The sequence below is a fragment of the Pomacea canaliculata genome, linkage group LG10 (genome assembly GCF_003073045.1).
Source record: "Pomacea canaliculata isolate SZHN2017 linkage group LG10, ASM307304v1, whole genome shotgun sequence".
NCBI lineage: Eukaryota > Metazoa > Mollusca > Gastropoda > Architaenioglossa > Ampullariidae > Pomacea > Pomacea canaliculata.
This window is the reverse complement of record NC_037599.1, coordinates 14,435,650-14,450,738: the sequence shown is the minus strand read 5'-3', so window position 1 is coordinate 14,450,738 and position 15,089 is coordinate 14,435,650. Positions and strand designations below refer to the sequence as shown.

At 38.6% G+C, this 15,089-nt stretch overlaps 1 protein-coding gene across 12 annotated transcripts in view; it reads right to left on the bottom strand.

Moving 5' to 3' along the window:
- LOC112574047 (tyrosine-protein phosphatase Lar-like) overlaps positions 1-15,089 on the bottom strand; it is a 112,454-nt gene that overhangs the window by 14,185 nt on the left and 83,180 nt on the right. For 11 of the 12 annotated variants that reach the window (XM_025254845.1, XM_025254851.1, XM_025254852.1 and 8 more), the window contains 13 exons: positions 11,754-12,062; positions 9,276-9,587; positions 5,581-5,775; positions 5,166-5,258; positions 4,691-4,984; positions 3,897-4,184; positions 3,385-3,488; positions 2,784-2,997; positions 2,291-2,463; positions 1,852-2,040; positions 1,190-1,553; positions 724-1,022; positions 4-102 (listed from right to left, as the gene is read on the bottom strand). In XM_025254845.1, coding sequence (XP_025110630.1) covers positions 4-102; positions 724-1,022; positions 1,190-1,553; positions 1,852-2,040; positions 2,291-2,463; positions 2,784-2,997; positions 3,385-3,488; positions 3,897-4,184; positions 4,691-4,984; positions 5,166-5,258; positions 5,581-5,775; positions 9,276-9,587; positions 11,754-12,062 — 2,933 coding nt within the window. The remainder of the gene's footprint in view (positions 1-3; positions 103-723; positions 1,023-1,189; positions 1,554-1,851; positions 2,041-2,290; positions 2,464-2,783; positions 2,998-3,384; positions 3,489-3,896; positions 4,185-4,690; positions 4,985-5,165; positions 5,259-5,580; positions 5,776-9,275; positions 9,588-11,753; positions 12,063-15,089) is intronic. The other variant, XM_025254856.1, reaches the window with a different exon arrangement.

Genomic DNA, 15,089 nt, shown 5'->3' with positions numbered 1-15,089 from the left:
TACTCGAGAACGCTCCTCTAGCTTGGTCATCATAACCACTGTTGCTGATCGTTGTTCCCACACCATGCGCCAGAAATCTCCAAATGTTTCAGGTAAAGGTCCCTGAAAAAAAGTGCTAACTGCAATCGGTAACGTCTTCTTAGCCTGCACCTGGCCTCGGACAACTGTCTTATCCACACTAATCAAGGGAGGCAAAATATATTTAACCTTGATACATCAGAGATGGTTAACTTTCATGCAATAATTACCTTCTGTCAGTCAGTTGGCATGCATGATTAAGTTCTTTTAACATCTTCAATGGTTTCTATAGAACAAGTAATGCAACACCTGAATAAGTTCTGGTGTCCTATCCGAACACTCTTTCATAAATGTTTGACCCTGATTCAAATTATATGTTGATCATCTTCTCCTTTAAGCCAATCATTAATATACTTAATTTCACATATTTATAAAATGCGAAAACAGTAAATCCATCATTTTAAAAGGCAGACTGATCAAAATTACTGAACTTCTAAACTAAAAGAAGATACATCAAGATCTTAATGGGGGAGGAACAGCACATTAGGAACAAGCTGTTTTGTTGTTTTTGCTCTCAACCATTATAAGAGTTATGGAAAGTATAACTTCATTATGAGGTCCTACAAGACACTGAAAAAATAATTCTTTATTGTATATGTCACTACATGTCAAATCCTAAAGAATCCATTACAAAATACATCCTACCTGAGTAGCAATGTATGCATTTTGTTTGCGGTAACCATCCATGTAATTTGCATTGATATAATCACTGCCTGGTACGCCATCAATTGGTTGAAGAATAACACGAGAGTGGTCATAAGCAATAACATTGGCATAGCGGTTCTTGGGTTTGTTGACCTCTAAGTTGGAATTGTCCCAGGTGAACTGCTGCCCAGGCTCAATGGACTCGTATTCTTGGGAGAACTTGAGATTGTCAGCAGCCTTTAACATCTCTATATGTTCTCCAAGGCGTTCAATTGGGATGGGTGGATGGCTGATCATAGCTGCACAAACACATGACAGAACGCATAACAGAAAACTGGTGCGAAAAAGGAATCTATTCCTGTTTCGGGCAATTATTACCATATTATCTCTCACCTATTTTCATAAAAATGATAGAGGGGAAAGGAAAAGCCATTCAAGCTTGTGTACTGCAAAAACTGTCACAGACCTGGTGTTTGGTAATGCTGGCGTCGCATCTCAACAGGGTCAACAAGGTAAGGGGGTACATCCACCATCAGGGCCTTTGCTTCTGGCTCCATCATAACAGACTTAGATTTATTCTTACGGCGCATCATCAAATAAGTAATAGCAGCACAGATGCAAATGATGAGAACTGCACCACTACATGTAGGAGCCACAATAGTCAAAAGCATATCTTTTTCATCAAAATCCTGCACTTCTTGACCTCGAGGTAGAGTAGAAACCTTGCCACTCCCATTTGAACCAGCAGTTGATGTCGTACGAACATTACTGCTTCCAGAAACACCCGAAATGTCTATTTCATCTGAGTAGTCACTGGATTTGTAAAGTCTCTGCAAAAACAGACAAAGCAAAGATGGATTTTAAGCACCAGGCTACCTCACAGGCCTATAGAAAGTTGGTCCTGATAAATACACAGACTGTGGTATCAGTTATATTTCATCTCCACCCATACCTTATGCTCAAACACAGAGACTATCCCATCTGGTTCATTCATGATCTTGCAAGACATACTGACCAAATATTCCAGCACAGAGACCGATCCAAACCAACACACCCTTAAGCCTTTATATTAAAATTCAACACAAAGTTTCAACAGGCTAACATGGTAGCAACAAATGAAACACTAACTGGGTCAACAGAGTAGGCACGCAGAAAGACACGATACTTGTCATCTTTGTCTAAGGGGCGGTTGACAAAGGCACCATACTCTTGTCCATTGCCAAGGTAGAACTGTGGTGGAAGAGCCTGTGCCTCAAATCGTGCAGCAATGTAAGGTCGTGATGCTGGCTTATCCATGCCCATATTATCATAAATCAGCTGCACAGGCAAACAGTTCATTTGCTATGTGTACTTATGGCAACACTGCAAATCTGAGAAATTTTTTGAAGAAGAGAGTTAAATGGCAGCATCAATATTTACCCAGCCTTACAATACAATAAAAAATAAAAAAAAGGACTACTATCGAAACAGGAGAGTAACTTTACTGAGTGCTATGGTGACTAAAATGACAGTATAGTCAAACCATGACTAACCACAAAACATCAGAAGTGTTTTATAAAGCACATACATCATCCATTGTAAAGTCTGAAGGCATCTTGTTGACACTGCCAGATTTGAGAGGAACCACCACAATATGGTAGTGGCTGATGGGACCGTTCTTCTCTGAGGCACGCTCTAGTTTTAAGACAATGGTCCCACCTTCCACTGCACTAACCACAGGTGCTTCAACATAAGGTGGTGCTGAAAAAGAATGTTAGTAAACAATCTTTCTGACTCAATAAGTAAATGTGCTACCCGTTTAATGATAAGACACATTTAAAATTCCTCTCTTTACAGTGGTCATGATGCCTTCTAAAAGCACAGATTTAGGTGTATGCACAACAAACAAAAGCACAAGATGCTTACCATAGAAATGTGTACCTATCACTCTTAACTCTTCTGGAAATGTTCTCTTTTATAAAAAAGCCAACATTATTCACACAACTTCTTTTGAATAATGATAGTGTATAAAGTAGCTAAGAAGACAGCTCTTTCAGACCTCCATCAGGTGCAGTGCCTACCATTTATTAATGTCTCTGTAGTTATGTGCACATCAGGTCCAGTCTCTCCATCCTGAAAGATGACACTAATGTTAAACTCAAATTTCATCTTAGGCTGAAGATTTTTAACAGTCCACGAAGTCATTTGCCCTGGGATGCGAACTTCTTGTGGATCTTGATTGATCTGTTTGACCTGCCCATTTTCCCGGTATGTCTTGACACCACTATACTTCAGCTGCACACAGAAACCAAGGCTACATCAACAGGCAGAGGATTAATTATCGCATGTTGACTACAGACAACAGCTGTAGACAATGTGTTATAACAGCAGATCAGAATGATCACAGAAAGAGCTCTAGTTTGTGCATTTTAAAAGGTCACTATTTTTGTTTAAAAATCAACAGCTTTAAACACTAAGTACTTAAGAAGATCCAAAACATTACAAAATGCAATAAAAACACATTCTTCTTCTCGCTCATATGTGGTCGCAGGTATGCAAAAGAAGAGCAAGAATTAGTGTTTTATACCAAGCTAGCACCTAAAGATGTGTAATGTCATTTCAAAGCAGCTGGCCCTGCAAACAAACATATACATGCATGTGCAAATATGCATCTGAACATACCAAATATATGTTGACTCCAGGTTTCTCAGAAGGAGACCAGGAAAGTCTGACCAAATTAGTTAGGCGCTGAGTGACATGAAAGTTCTGCACCACATTGTCCCGTTCTGCAGATTAAAAAAAAAAAAAAATCTGACATGCTAAAGTATCAGCAATAAATCCAAAAGTCAAATGAACTTTCAGATGATCTTATACGGAATTAGGGTACTCAAAATTCTCACCTCTGATTTTAAGTGATGGCAGTACAAACGTGGTTACATCAACAATAAATGTTAATGGAATTGTCATTTTCATAACACAGTTGACAATTTATACCAATTGAAACAAGTATTAATAAAAATTCATTCAGAGACCCCAAGCATTAGAAAATAAGGTACAGAGCATGAAAATTAAAAATGAGTGAAAGCAAATTGTGAATCATGCAGAGTGAGTGAATAAGAAAAATGACTCAAAGAAAGAACAGCTGGAGGCACAGGAGAGAGAGAGAGAGAGAAAAAAGCTTTTCTGAAACTTACGGACTTCTTTTACATCGGTGGTGACAGTTTCTGAGAGATTGCCAAATCTACCATCCACTGACTTTGCTTGCACCCTAACAGCATAAACAGTATGTGGCTCTAGACCACCAATGTCAGCTACGGTGTATGGACCAGTTTCCATTTGCTGCCAAACATACATGGCTGGTGTTGCAAACATGTTATAGTAGATCTTGTACCCAGCAACAGGAAAGTTGGGCTCATCCCAAGTTACCTCAATGGAGGTACTAGATGTGCGTCGTACTTTGACATTCTGTGGTGGAGGTGGCACTGAAGTATCAAAAGGAGCACTAAATTAATGTCTATGCTGAAGTCACTAGTTTATATAAAAGACATATCTGGCACAAATTTTATTTAATCTTTTTTTATATCAATCCTTTAGGCCCTCTGCAACTGAGCACCATGTTTGAAGGTACAGGAAAATATTGCACACAACACTAAAAGACTGTTGGACAATTACTGCTTATTGGTCAAATGAAACAACTTTATAAGGAACTGGTTCCATGCTTTTTAAAATATATTTCTCTTGCACTTGTATATGCTATAATACATGTACATGTTTTCAAATACAACAGGGTTGTGTATCATTCATGATTTTTTGTTGTTTTTTTTTTTATTTTGCTTTAATGTGCCTACATGACCCACTAACCCTCTAAATTTGTGTGGAAAGGCTGTACACAGCATAGTGCATTAGTAGCACTGTGGCTGAAATAAGCCAAAATTCACTACACAATATGAAGCATGATGGAACAATGTGCTGTCATTCTGACACTCACTGCGGCCAAAGGTACGAAAGTGAAGTCTATTACTCCAGGGACCAGCACCACGACTAGTGTAGGCCTTTATCTTGAAAATGTAATCAGTGTCCATTTCAAGGCCAACAATATCAACAAAAGTATCTGTTATATTAAGGTCCTCCTCATTGATAGCATCTGCAAGCTTGTGGTAGGTGATCTGGTACATAACGATATCTCCATTCCGCAGGTTGCGTGCTGGCAAGTCCCAGGTGAGTCGCACGCTTGTTTCTGTGAGGCCTGTGGCAGTGAAGTTCTGAGGTGCACCAGATGGTGCTATTGAAGAACATGCAAGAACAGAAACAGCCATCAAGAAATGCAGATTAAATTACCTGATTTAAATAAAATTACATCTCTACAGAATTCTGATGCTGATTACGATAAATGACAGCCTTGCTGACAACACACAGTGCTTTTTCAGGGAGTAGGGAATTCAAAAGCTTTTCCAGAAACTTACCCCCATCTGGTGTTCTAATGGTGTCAACAGCTCTTTCGCCATAATCCACATTATTCTTAGCAGAGACTCGAAATTCATAAGTGGTGCCACGATCTGCATGATCACATATCATTTTTGTGTTATCAAGTATTCTGACCTGCTTAGTTCAATGCCTAACAAAAACAAACTACATTTCCTTTAAATTAAAAAATCATCTTCAATTCATCAATATAGTGAGGTGCATATTTTTTATTCATTATTATTGTAATACATTCTTTTCCATATACGTATCTCCTGATTCAGTTTCTCTAAGAATGAGCTGATTTTAACATATTTACTTGAAATGAGCCTAACGCCATATCTGGTACAAAGTTACTTTTTTTCAAAAACAAAAACAAAACAACAACAACAAAACCAATTAAACATCATCACTGACCCAAAGTACTTGTGACATATGAATAAACATCAGCAGACATGATTTTTTCTTCATAGCGTTCTCCTTGAGGGCCCCAGATGATCTTATAGTTCTCCAGTGACCCATATGTATCTCGTGGGCGCTGCCATGTAACCTTAACACTGGGTGGGTCTTCTTGTATGAGATTGACATGAAGATTTCGAGGTGGAGTAGGCACTGCATTAGTCGAAACAGTGTGTCTTAAAAAAAAGCTTGCTGATGTATGCTCAGGCTTGTATTCATGAAGGATGCTGCTCCTCTACTTAAACTGAGTAAATCTGTTCCACACTCTTCCAATAACACTACAATGTAGGGATACTACAAAGGAGATTAGAGACTGGTTTAGTTCAACAGAGGCCTAAACAAAATTTTTCAAGATCTAACAAACTAGGTGATAGACTGGTGATAAAATTCTTTGGTACATATTATTTTTGTTGAATTCATAATCTAAGAGCAGCAGATGTTATAAAAAATAAAACAATAGGGTAACTGACACTGTATTCTTCAGTATTTCCAAAAGTCATTTTGTTACCAAATGAAAAATATTTTTCTTGTCTTGTTTGAAGAACATCATTTGGTCAAAATAAATAAATTTGACTTTCGATTTCTTCTTTTAGCTTTTTCAATTTTTTTTAATGATTGTCGTTTTAGTTGTAGGCTTCCTACTTAACCTTTTGACCAAATAATGCACACACAATGGCATAATTTTTTGGGAGTTTCCACTACACCGGTTAAGTTTAGTAATTTCTCCTACTCAATTTCAAGAATTGGGAATTTATTTGTCAGATCACCTAGTTCCCTACCCAGATTAGTGCAATACATTTAATACAATCTTAAGTCCATGAATACAAGCCCTGTTTTATTTTAACTTTTAAATGATATAATAAGAAGCAAACATACCATGTTTAGAATAAGGCATGCAGAAAATACAATCCATTACTCTCTTTTCAACTCCCTGAGGACTACTTCAGCATGTTTTTATGAAAAAAAAAAAGCTAAACAAGGAATGAATATGTAATCAGAATTATGACAGCCTTTTCACATACTGTCACAATACTGCTTGCTTGGAAAGCTTAATGGGTCAAGAATGTTACAAAAGTATAATTGCAAAATCTCTACCAGCTTCCCCCCCCCCCCAATTGCAATGTACAGCTGCAACAGTTAAGAAGTTGCACATGTACATATCTTTGCCTAGGATGTTCGAAATGTTGAGGCTGTGACTTCCATCACAAAGAAACATGTATAAACCATGTAAGAAACTTCCAAATCATGGAAAGGAAAAAAATTATAAAAATGACTGTCATGAACCAGCCTGGACTGAGTGAAAGCAGACAGTAAAGGGAAAACTTTCTGTCTGTTTTTACGACTTGACAGGTTGCCTTGGTTGATGATAACCTTGGGCCTCGATTGCCTTCATCAATCAAGGCCCAGGGGTTGGGGGATAGAACATAGCAGTTAGAGGTATATTGCAGTAGGCAGTAGTTTACTTAGTATGACGTTGATAGCGCCGTGGTCGGGTAGATTTGATTGAGGGTCACATGATTAGGTGGGTATATAGTTTAGGTTATAAGTTTCAGTCTTTCCTTGTGTTCCAGCAGAGATGCCACTCTGAGTGATTTGCAGTTGCAGGCAGCAGATCTGAGAAAGGGGGACCCGTTCCGTTAGGATGTATACCAGTACCTGCTGGCACTTGCGGTCTGGGTTGTATTGAGAAGAGTGGTGTAAAATCAAGAGGGTGGGGTCTCTCTGACGACAAGAGAAGGAGACAACTGTGTACCAACATCGAGAGGCGAGAGGCAGAGTCTGGAAGAGTTCCCCATGCCACCAGTCCAGCTTGTATCGTCTGTTAAGAACAACCAAATGAATCATCGCTGCAGCTGACCAGTGCCTGGGGTATTGGTGCGAGACAGCGTCAGAAGGAATCATCAGTGCTATTCATAGGAATAGTAGTGTCCATGGTGATTATGGTGATAGTGGTGTTTATGGTGGATGTGGTGCTTCCCAATGGCACACCTGGCATCTCTCTTCGAGAACTCAAGGCAAGTAGCCAAGTGGCACTGCCCTTGTCAGTGCAAAGCTGAACTGATCACGTCCAGGTTTAGTTTAGCTTATTCCTTGTTGCTCCTTTAGGCCCATGTGGTTCCGATGTCCTTTGCCTCACTTTCTACTGTTCTTTTCCAAGTCTGCTTTGGTCTCCTAACTCTTCTCTTTTCCTGAGGGTTCCAGTACCTGCTTGGCAATGGTGTCAGCTTGTTTGCGCAGGGTGTGTCCTATCCAGCCCCATTTGTGCTTTTTGATGTCTTAGCTAGTGGCAGTCTGGTTCGTTCTTTTTCAGGCTGCTGTTGGAGATCATCTTATTCCCAGAATATGGAGTAGACATCAGTTGGTGAAGGTCTGGAGCTGCTTGTTGATGGTGTTTGTCACTCTTAGTTTTCAGAACCTCTAGCAGTGGACCTTCACCAAACAGCTAGAGGACATGGACTTTGCAGATGACATTAGTCTCTAATCTCATCGACAGCAGCATGCACAAACAAGACTGGCTTAAAGGTCAACAGAAAGAAGACCGAAGTGATAAGATTCAACAACAAGCAGTTGTTCCCAATTCAACTTCAAGGAGAGAACATCCTGGAAACAAACCGCTTCGCATATCTGGGGAGCATTGTCAACAAGGACGGTGGAGCAAATGATGACATCAAAAGCCGCATCAACAAGGCAAGGCATGCTTTCAACAGCCTACGCCCATCTGGAACTCCCAAGGATTATCCTTCAGCAGTAAGACCCGCATCTTCAATGCCAATGCGAAGGCAGTCCTACTGTATGGTTCTGAAACCTGGAGAGTGACAAATGCCATCAACAACAAGCTCCAGACCTTTACCAACCAATGCCTATGCCATATTCTGGGAATAAGATGGCCTGAAAAGATCTCCAACAGCAGCCTGTGGAAAAATGCCACTAGCCAAGACATAAAAAAGAGCAAAGCGCAGATCATGTCCAGGGGATACAGCAAATTATGTGACCATGAACTGTTGGTCAAGAACAGACTGGCATCCGATTGTATGTATGTAGGGATATCTGACATTGTCCACTTTCAACTGTACCAGTCTATTGTCAGGTCATTTTGCTAGCAGTACCTGTGTGTGATCTGATTCTAATGGTTTCAACCTAATTTTGCTTTTCTTTGGTTATTAATAAGTTTTTATGCGGTACAGCTGTGTTGTTGGTGGTTGTTGTGCACGCAAGAACGGAGGCAGTTGTTGTGAATGGTGTGCAAGGTGTGAACGTGGGTGAGTAGGGGTGCGAGGGTGGAAGGGTCAGTGAAGTGAGCCAGCAAAAGTGTTCCCTTTTCCCTCAGGCGAGTTAGCCCATCTCTTCTCCCCACTAGTAACGTCACAATGACCCAGGAGACTGTTAAAAAACAGCTCTCTTTCTGAATTCACTAAAACCAGATGATGATGCTTTGGATCTTATGGTACACTAACAATTTTTAAATCAGAAATATTCACTAAGCAAAATAGGTACAACATATCAAAAGCAGCTGAAGGTTAATAATAAATTTTCTAGAAAATGTGCAGAATATCCTATGTTGTTACTATGTGGGCAGTCATTACCCTCTGATTAGACTGTCACATGCTGAAGGTCTTGAAACCTACAGTCTGAACAGGGAGTCTAAAACTTACCTGCCCCCTTGGTGGTGATGATTCGAGGGTTGCTGCGCATACCATCACCTTTGCGAGTGTATCCTGCTACCTGAATGAGGTAGCGAGTGTCAGGATCTAGTCCTGTAATAACCGCTTCTTTTGTACTACCACTGAAAGTATCATGATAGCGTTCAGCACGGCCAGGGATTGGTTCATCATTGCTGTTGACCTCAATGTAGTAAACTTGGTAGCCACGGATTTTGCCATTAGGCTCTTTTGGTTCTGTCCACTCCACAAAGATTCCTGTAGAGTTGATTGCCTCCACTTTCACCTTACGAGGTTCACCTGGGACTGCAGCAACATAGTTATGCATCAGACTAAATTCTCAGAAATAGGACAGATTACAGTTGGATACCTGCTACTAGTTATACAGAAAGAGCCAACAGTACCTCTGAGATTGTGATCACAGTTCAGCTCTAAGAACATTATGACATAAATCGCTTTATGAGCAGATGATTCTCAACAAAGCATTTGCTATATATGCCCAGCATACACTGATTATGCCAATGCTTCTTGCATTAAGATAAATCAACGTGATTTCATCATGCAACACTAATCATGAACATGGATGTTTATTAATGACGCATGATTCAGCTTCAGTGCCCACATTTTTTACATTTATTTCATGCCCTTCTGAAATTACCAGAAAACCATTATTTTAGCAGTCCACACCAGACTGCTCAATTGTATTACATTCACTTGCAATGCAACATGCTTACAAAGCAACCATTCTTCTATTCTTCTTCTGCCAAAACATGTTGTCAAGCATATAAGTCAAATAATATTTTACTACAGAAATGCAGATTTTCTCAGCAAAGTTGCACATCATATGATAAAATTTATTTTACGTGATATCGATACATCGTTACAGCTTGAACAAGAATTAGACATATGTAAGTTGTATAAGTTTATATTATTAAAACTAGCTTCTTTGAAAGAAAGCATCACCTATACTAAAATTCTATTTATTATATAGAGGCAACATGCATGGCTCTGATGCAGTGTTATCCAGCAAAGATCTTGAAGGTAATAAAATACTTCAGGAAATTTACTATTACATCTGTCTCTAAACTATTCAAGTCTTCAATATTTCTTTAGATTAAAATTAGATTTCAGACTTCCTTACTCTCAAAGAACACATACACATATATGCATAAAGTCAAAATAGGGAAACATAATAACAATGCTAGGAATGCACATCACTATAGTGTCAACAATGCCACAACATTTATGTTTTACAACATCAAAGAGCATGCTGGTGATAGCAAGTACGACTAGTCAAATATTTAAAGTCATGATAAACTTAGTCAAAAGTATAATGGCTAGTACTTGTTTTATGTACATAGTATAAATATGGTGACTTTTTTTGGGGGGAGAAGGATTTATTTTAGCTTCATTGGGGTTTTCTAGCTGAAAAAAGGCTACTAAGACAGAACTGAGAAGGGCTTCACACTGGCATTTAATATTCAACATCAGCCTAACACTAAGCTGCTCTGTCTCAAATTACCTACACCAGACTCAATGGATTTGCTTGTGAGTACTACAGGAGTAATATTTCTAAATCTTTAACAGCCTGCAGATATGGGTGAAAGCAATGCAACTTTTTTTTAAAAAAGATCAATAAATGGTTAACAACATCTTACATTTCTTTTGTTCTCAGCTAAGCCCTGCAAAAAACCCTATACATTACAAGCTGCAAGAAACATCATTCTGTAACTAGATGGGAGACAAAAGAAGTTTTACAAATGGCTTGGGAGATGTGCAATGTACCATAAGTCTACAGATTACTTACTTGAACCAGTGACCTGGGTCATTTCAAAAAGGAGAGCCACAATTAATGCTCCAAAGTACCTTTTTTTGTCCAGGAGATTGTTACAAATTGCCATACAGTATTACACTTTCTTAGCAGTCAGGTGAAAGTCATATTAGAAGAACCTGACTCCTACAATATAAAGAAAAGAATGTCAAAAGTCTCACTTCTGAAATCCCCATATGAAGGGATGGGTTAACTGACAGCATCTTTATCATATACCACATTCAGTTTTCAGCCTTTTGCATAGTTACTGTGTATCATGCATGCATGAACAGCTCATGCTAACAGGCATGCCAAACAGCATGCAAGAACAGCTGTAAAGTTGTTGTGCTTTCTGGACATTCTTAGTCCACCAACAAGCCCTGGACTGTTTCTGGACTGTTTCCATGGAACCATGGACAGCCCAGGCTTGAGCTCATCTACCTTGTGGGTTAATTCACAAATTATGCACGCAACGGATCATTTCATTAATATGAAATAACCACCATCTGTTTGAAATCACAAACATATCCTTTGACTAACTGACTCTTTGTTTTGCAGATGGATGGCAATGTAAACAAGCCAAAGACAGGGTTACTGGAAAAACAAAGTCAGTCAGTAGTGGTGGATAAAGACAGCAGTAAGCCTAGCTGCCAGCTACCTACCATCCTCATCTGTCTGTACCACGATAGGTGGGGAGGCTGGTCCATCACCCACTGCTGTGTAGGCCACCACCCATATTTTATACTCCGTCCAAGTTGAAAGTCCATCCAGTATGCTGGACAGTGAGCTTGAGTCAACATTTTTCATGATGGCATCATTGTCTGTTTTACCTGCTTCATTTGCCACGAAATAGATCTTATATCCTGCAAGGGCACCATTCTGTTTGTTTGCAATGGGTGGTTTCCATGACACCTTGATTTGGTGCTCATCTATTGGCCTGCCGCTTACATCCTGTGGAGGTGCCTCAGGGACTGGGGTCATTGCGAGGGAAGAACAGAAAGGTCATAATGTAAATTAAAATGAAACAAAAATGGCTATGCAAAGAACATGCAGTGTAGGAGTACACCGATACATCTGGAATAGTCTTGGATTAGTAAAGCATGCAAAGTGAGTCTGTGAGTATAAACACAATGCAATGTCAAATGCACAATAGGAATGCACATTTCCTGTTTACACAGAATCTAGCTGATTGTTGGTGATGATCTACATCTATCGCAATTATCTCCAGAACCTTAAGGTTTAATGCATTATCCATAGCCTGTTTCTGACGGTCTCATATGCAGTTACCTCAATATTTTAATGTAGAAATGGTAATCAAACTTGAGACTCAAGTCTGTACACGTCTCTTGATCTGGACAGAAGGCTCCAAGAACTACAGAATATCTTGTGAGAAGCTATTCTGTGTGTTAAATGTCAGGGCACATGTAGTGTCAGGGGAAGATGCTATGCATACTTGGCTTAGAGACACTTCATATCATGACAGTCTCTCTAAGACTTTTACAGCAGCCAGGACAGTGGCAGGCAGTGCACAAGATGACAAAATAGAACAAGAAATAAAACCTGAGAACAAGATCAATCACAGATCTAGTAAGTCTGCATCTAATTTCTAAACAGCCCTTGTGCAACAGCACATATAATTGCTGGTATACACAATTAAGGGGTCAACTTAGTGGTGTAGGAGGATACTCAGCTTTGGAAGTAGGGGTGGGGGGGGTGGGTGGGGGGCAAACTATGCTGAAAGTGAATGACAAAGCAATGCTTAATATTTCTGAGGGGGGTAGCTGCCTTTCCTTCCCCTCTGGTTCCTATGCCACTGCAGTTTATGATGATATACTTATATAATCAATTAAAAAGAACTTTCTGCGCAGAGAACACCTGACTGCTGCAGTAGTTTTTTCAGTACCCAACATTCAGCGTGCACATGAAATACAGAATACCTGAATGCTGTAACAGAGCTGCTAGGGTGTTTACCACACCTCAAGTACATTTTGAAAAAGACTGCTCACTCAATGAATCACTGGTCATTTAGGCCCAAACCATATCACTCCAGTCATATAGTTTTAAGGTTTGTATTAAACGTAGATGCAGATGTTCAGTTAGAATTTTACAATGGCGCACAAACACAATTTTCTCTTTAAAAGCCTTTGTCATAATTATTCTTTAGTTTGTAAGTCCTTATTAAATGTATTGATGTCCCTCCTGACCATGAGCATGATTACATGTGTAATACAGTTCATGTGACTGAATAACCGTGCTTTACTGAGACTTTTTGCAGAAATCATGTTAAAAAATATAGTGTATTTTAAAAGCCCGTCTTTATCTACCTCAGTACATGTGTATTGATTGATTGCGCTTACCTTTTAGTTCCCCTATAAATCTTCAGCCAAGTGCAACAATGGCAGAATAAGTACAACCAAAAGAAAATGAAAATAACAAAAGACTCTGCACAGGAAACATAATTGTTTCCTAAAGATCAGATGTGATCCAAAGATTCAAAATTTAAAAATACATGGTTACTTTTTTTGTCCAAATGTGTTCATAAAACTTATTCTCCTATGTTGACAATTATTTTATGTCCATCAAGGTCATATGCAATGATCAAAATGACTGGAGGTCTTAGAAAAGAACAGAAACTTACACCAATTAAAAGTTAGCCTACCACATGCAGTGTTGTCTGACGCATGTGCAGGTTTTATATAGATTTAGTATTATGCATAAACCAAAATAAATCCAACAGACAAAGAAAATCCAAAAGCCAAATTCTGGAAGGAATCAATAGACCAAAGCCCTACACACACACACACAAGTATAAAATAATAAGAGGAAATTCTGTCAGACACAGCACACAGACATCTGAACAGAAGCTATTAACAAGTGTGCTTAAGAGATGTGTACAGAGTTAGTAAGCTTATGAAGTATTACACTTCAAAGGTTTGGGGTGCTAGTGAATCAATTATAACCAAAAATAGTTATTCTGACAGCAATTTTGCCTAAGGATGGCTCATATTTTAGAGTAAGATTAATTTCAACTATTCTCTGAATTCTTTTGCACTTCTCCAAGAATATAAATATGGTCATAAATACTACCTAAATTCTTCTGAACACACTAAAAAAAATTGCTCTGACTTGCTGCAACCAGAGGTTTGATGTGCTGCAACTGAAGATATGAAAATGTTTGTCAAGTATAGTTATTTTTTAATTTACAAACAGTAACTGATACATAGGAAATAACTGTTGCTTAAACTAAACATTGCACTGAAAGTTTTCCAGTCTTCCACAGATTGTACAGATTTCTTTGTGGTGAAGTAAGCAATACATCTCCATGCAGGTCAATGCCCTATGTGTTTCCTAAAAGCTTTGCACCAAAACTGTTAGAATTCCTATTTATTTTGTGGTTTTACACCTTCGGGATAATCCTCACTTACTTTTGGATGATTTATATATCATTTTAAATATGTAGTTTTTATTTTCACCCCTCAACACATTTTTCAAAAGCAGCTTTGAAGTAACCTGAAGTATGTGAAATTTCTAAGAAAATAAAATTTGCTTTTGCCTAAAAGTTAGAACAAATATTTTTCAGCTTAGTTATTAAAATGCATTTTAAATGCTTTTTTAAACAGTTTTTTGTTGTTGCTACTTTTTTGTATATGTCAACAACATGGTGATATTTCAACATACGTTGCCTAAGCTTTCTGACTTTTCACTTTCTAATTAAGCTGACTTGGTAAAATAACATTTAAATAAAATTTGCAAGAAAGGAAATCCTTGTTGCTCACTCTGAAAATGCTTTATCTATTTCAAATTTATCCTCCTCCTCCTAAAAAAAAAAAATTTATTGCTTTGTTTTGTTAATAAAATATAATAACTTCAGCAGCTACTGGAACAGTCCTATCTTCATAGTTGGAGGGCATAAATTCACTCTAACCAACGCTGGTCATGGTTTGTTTCTGCCACTGAAACTTCAACACTCCAGAAATACTGCAATTCTTGTTGTTTTA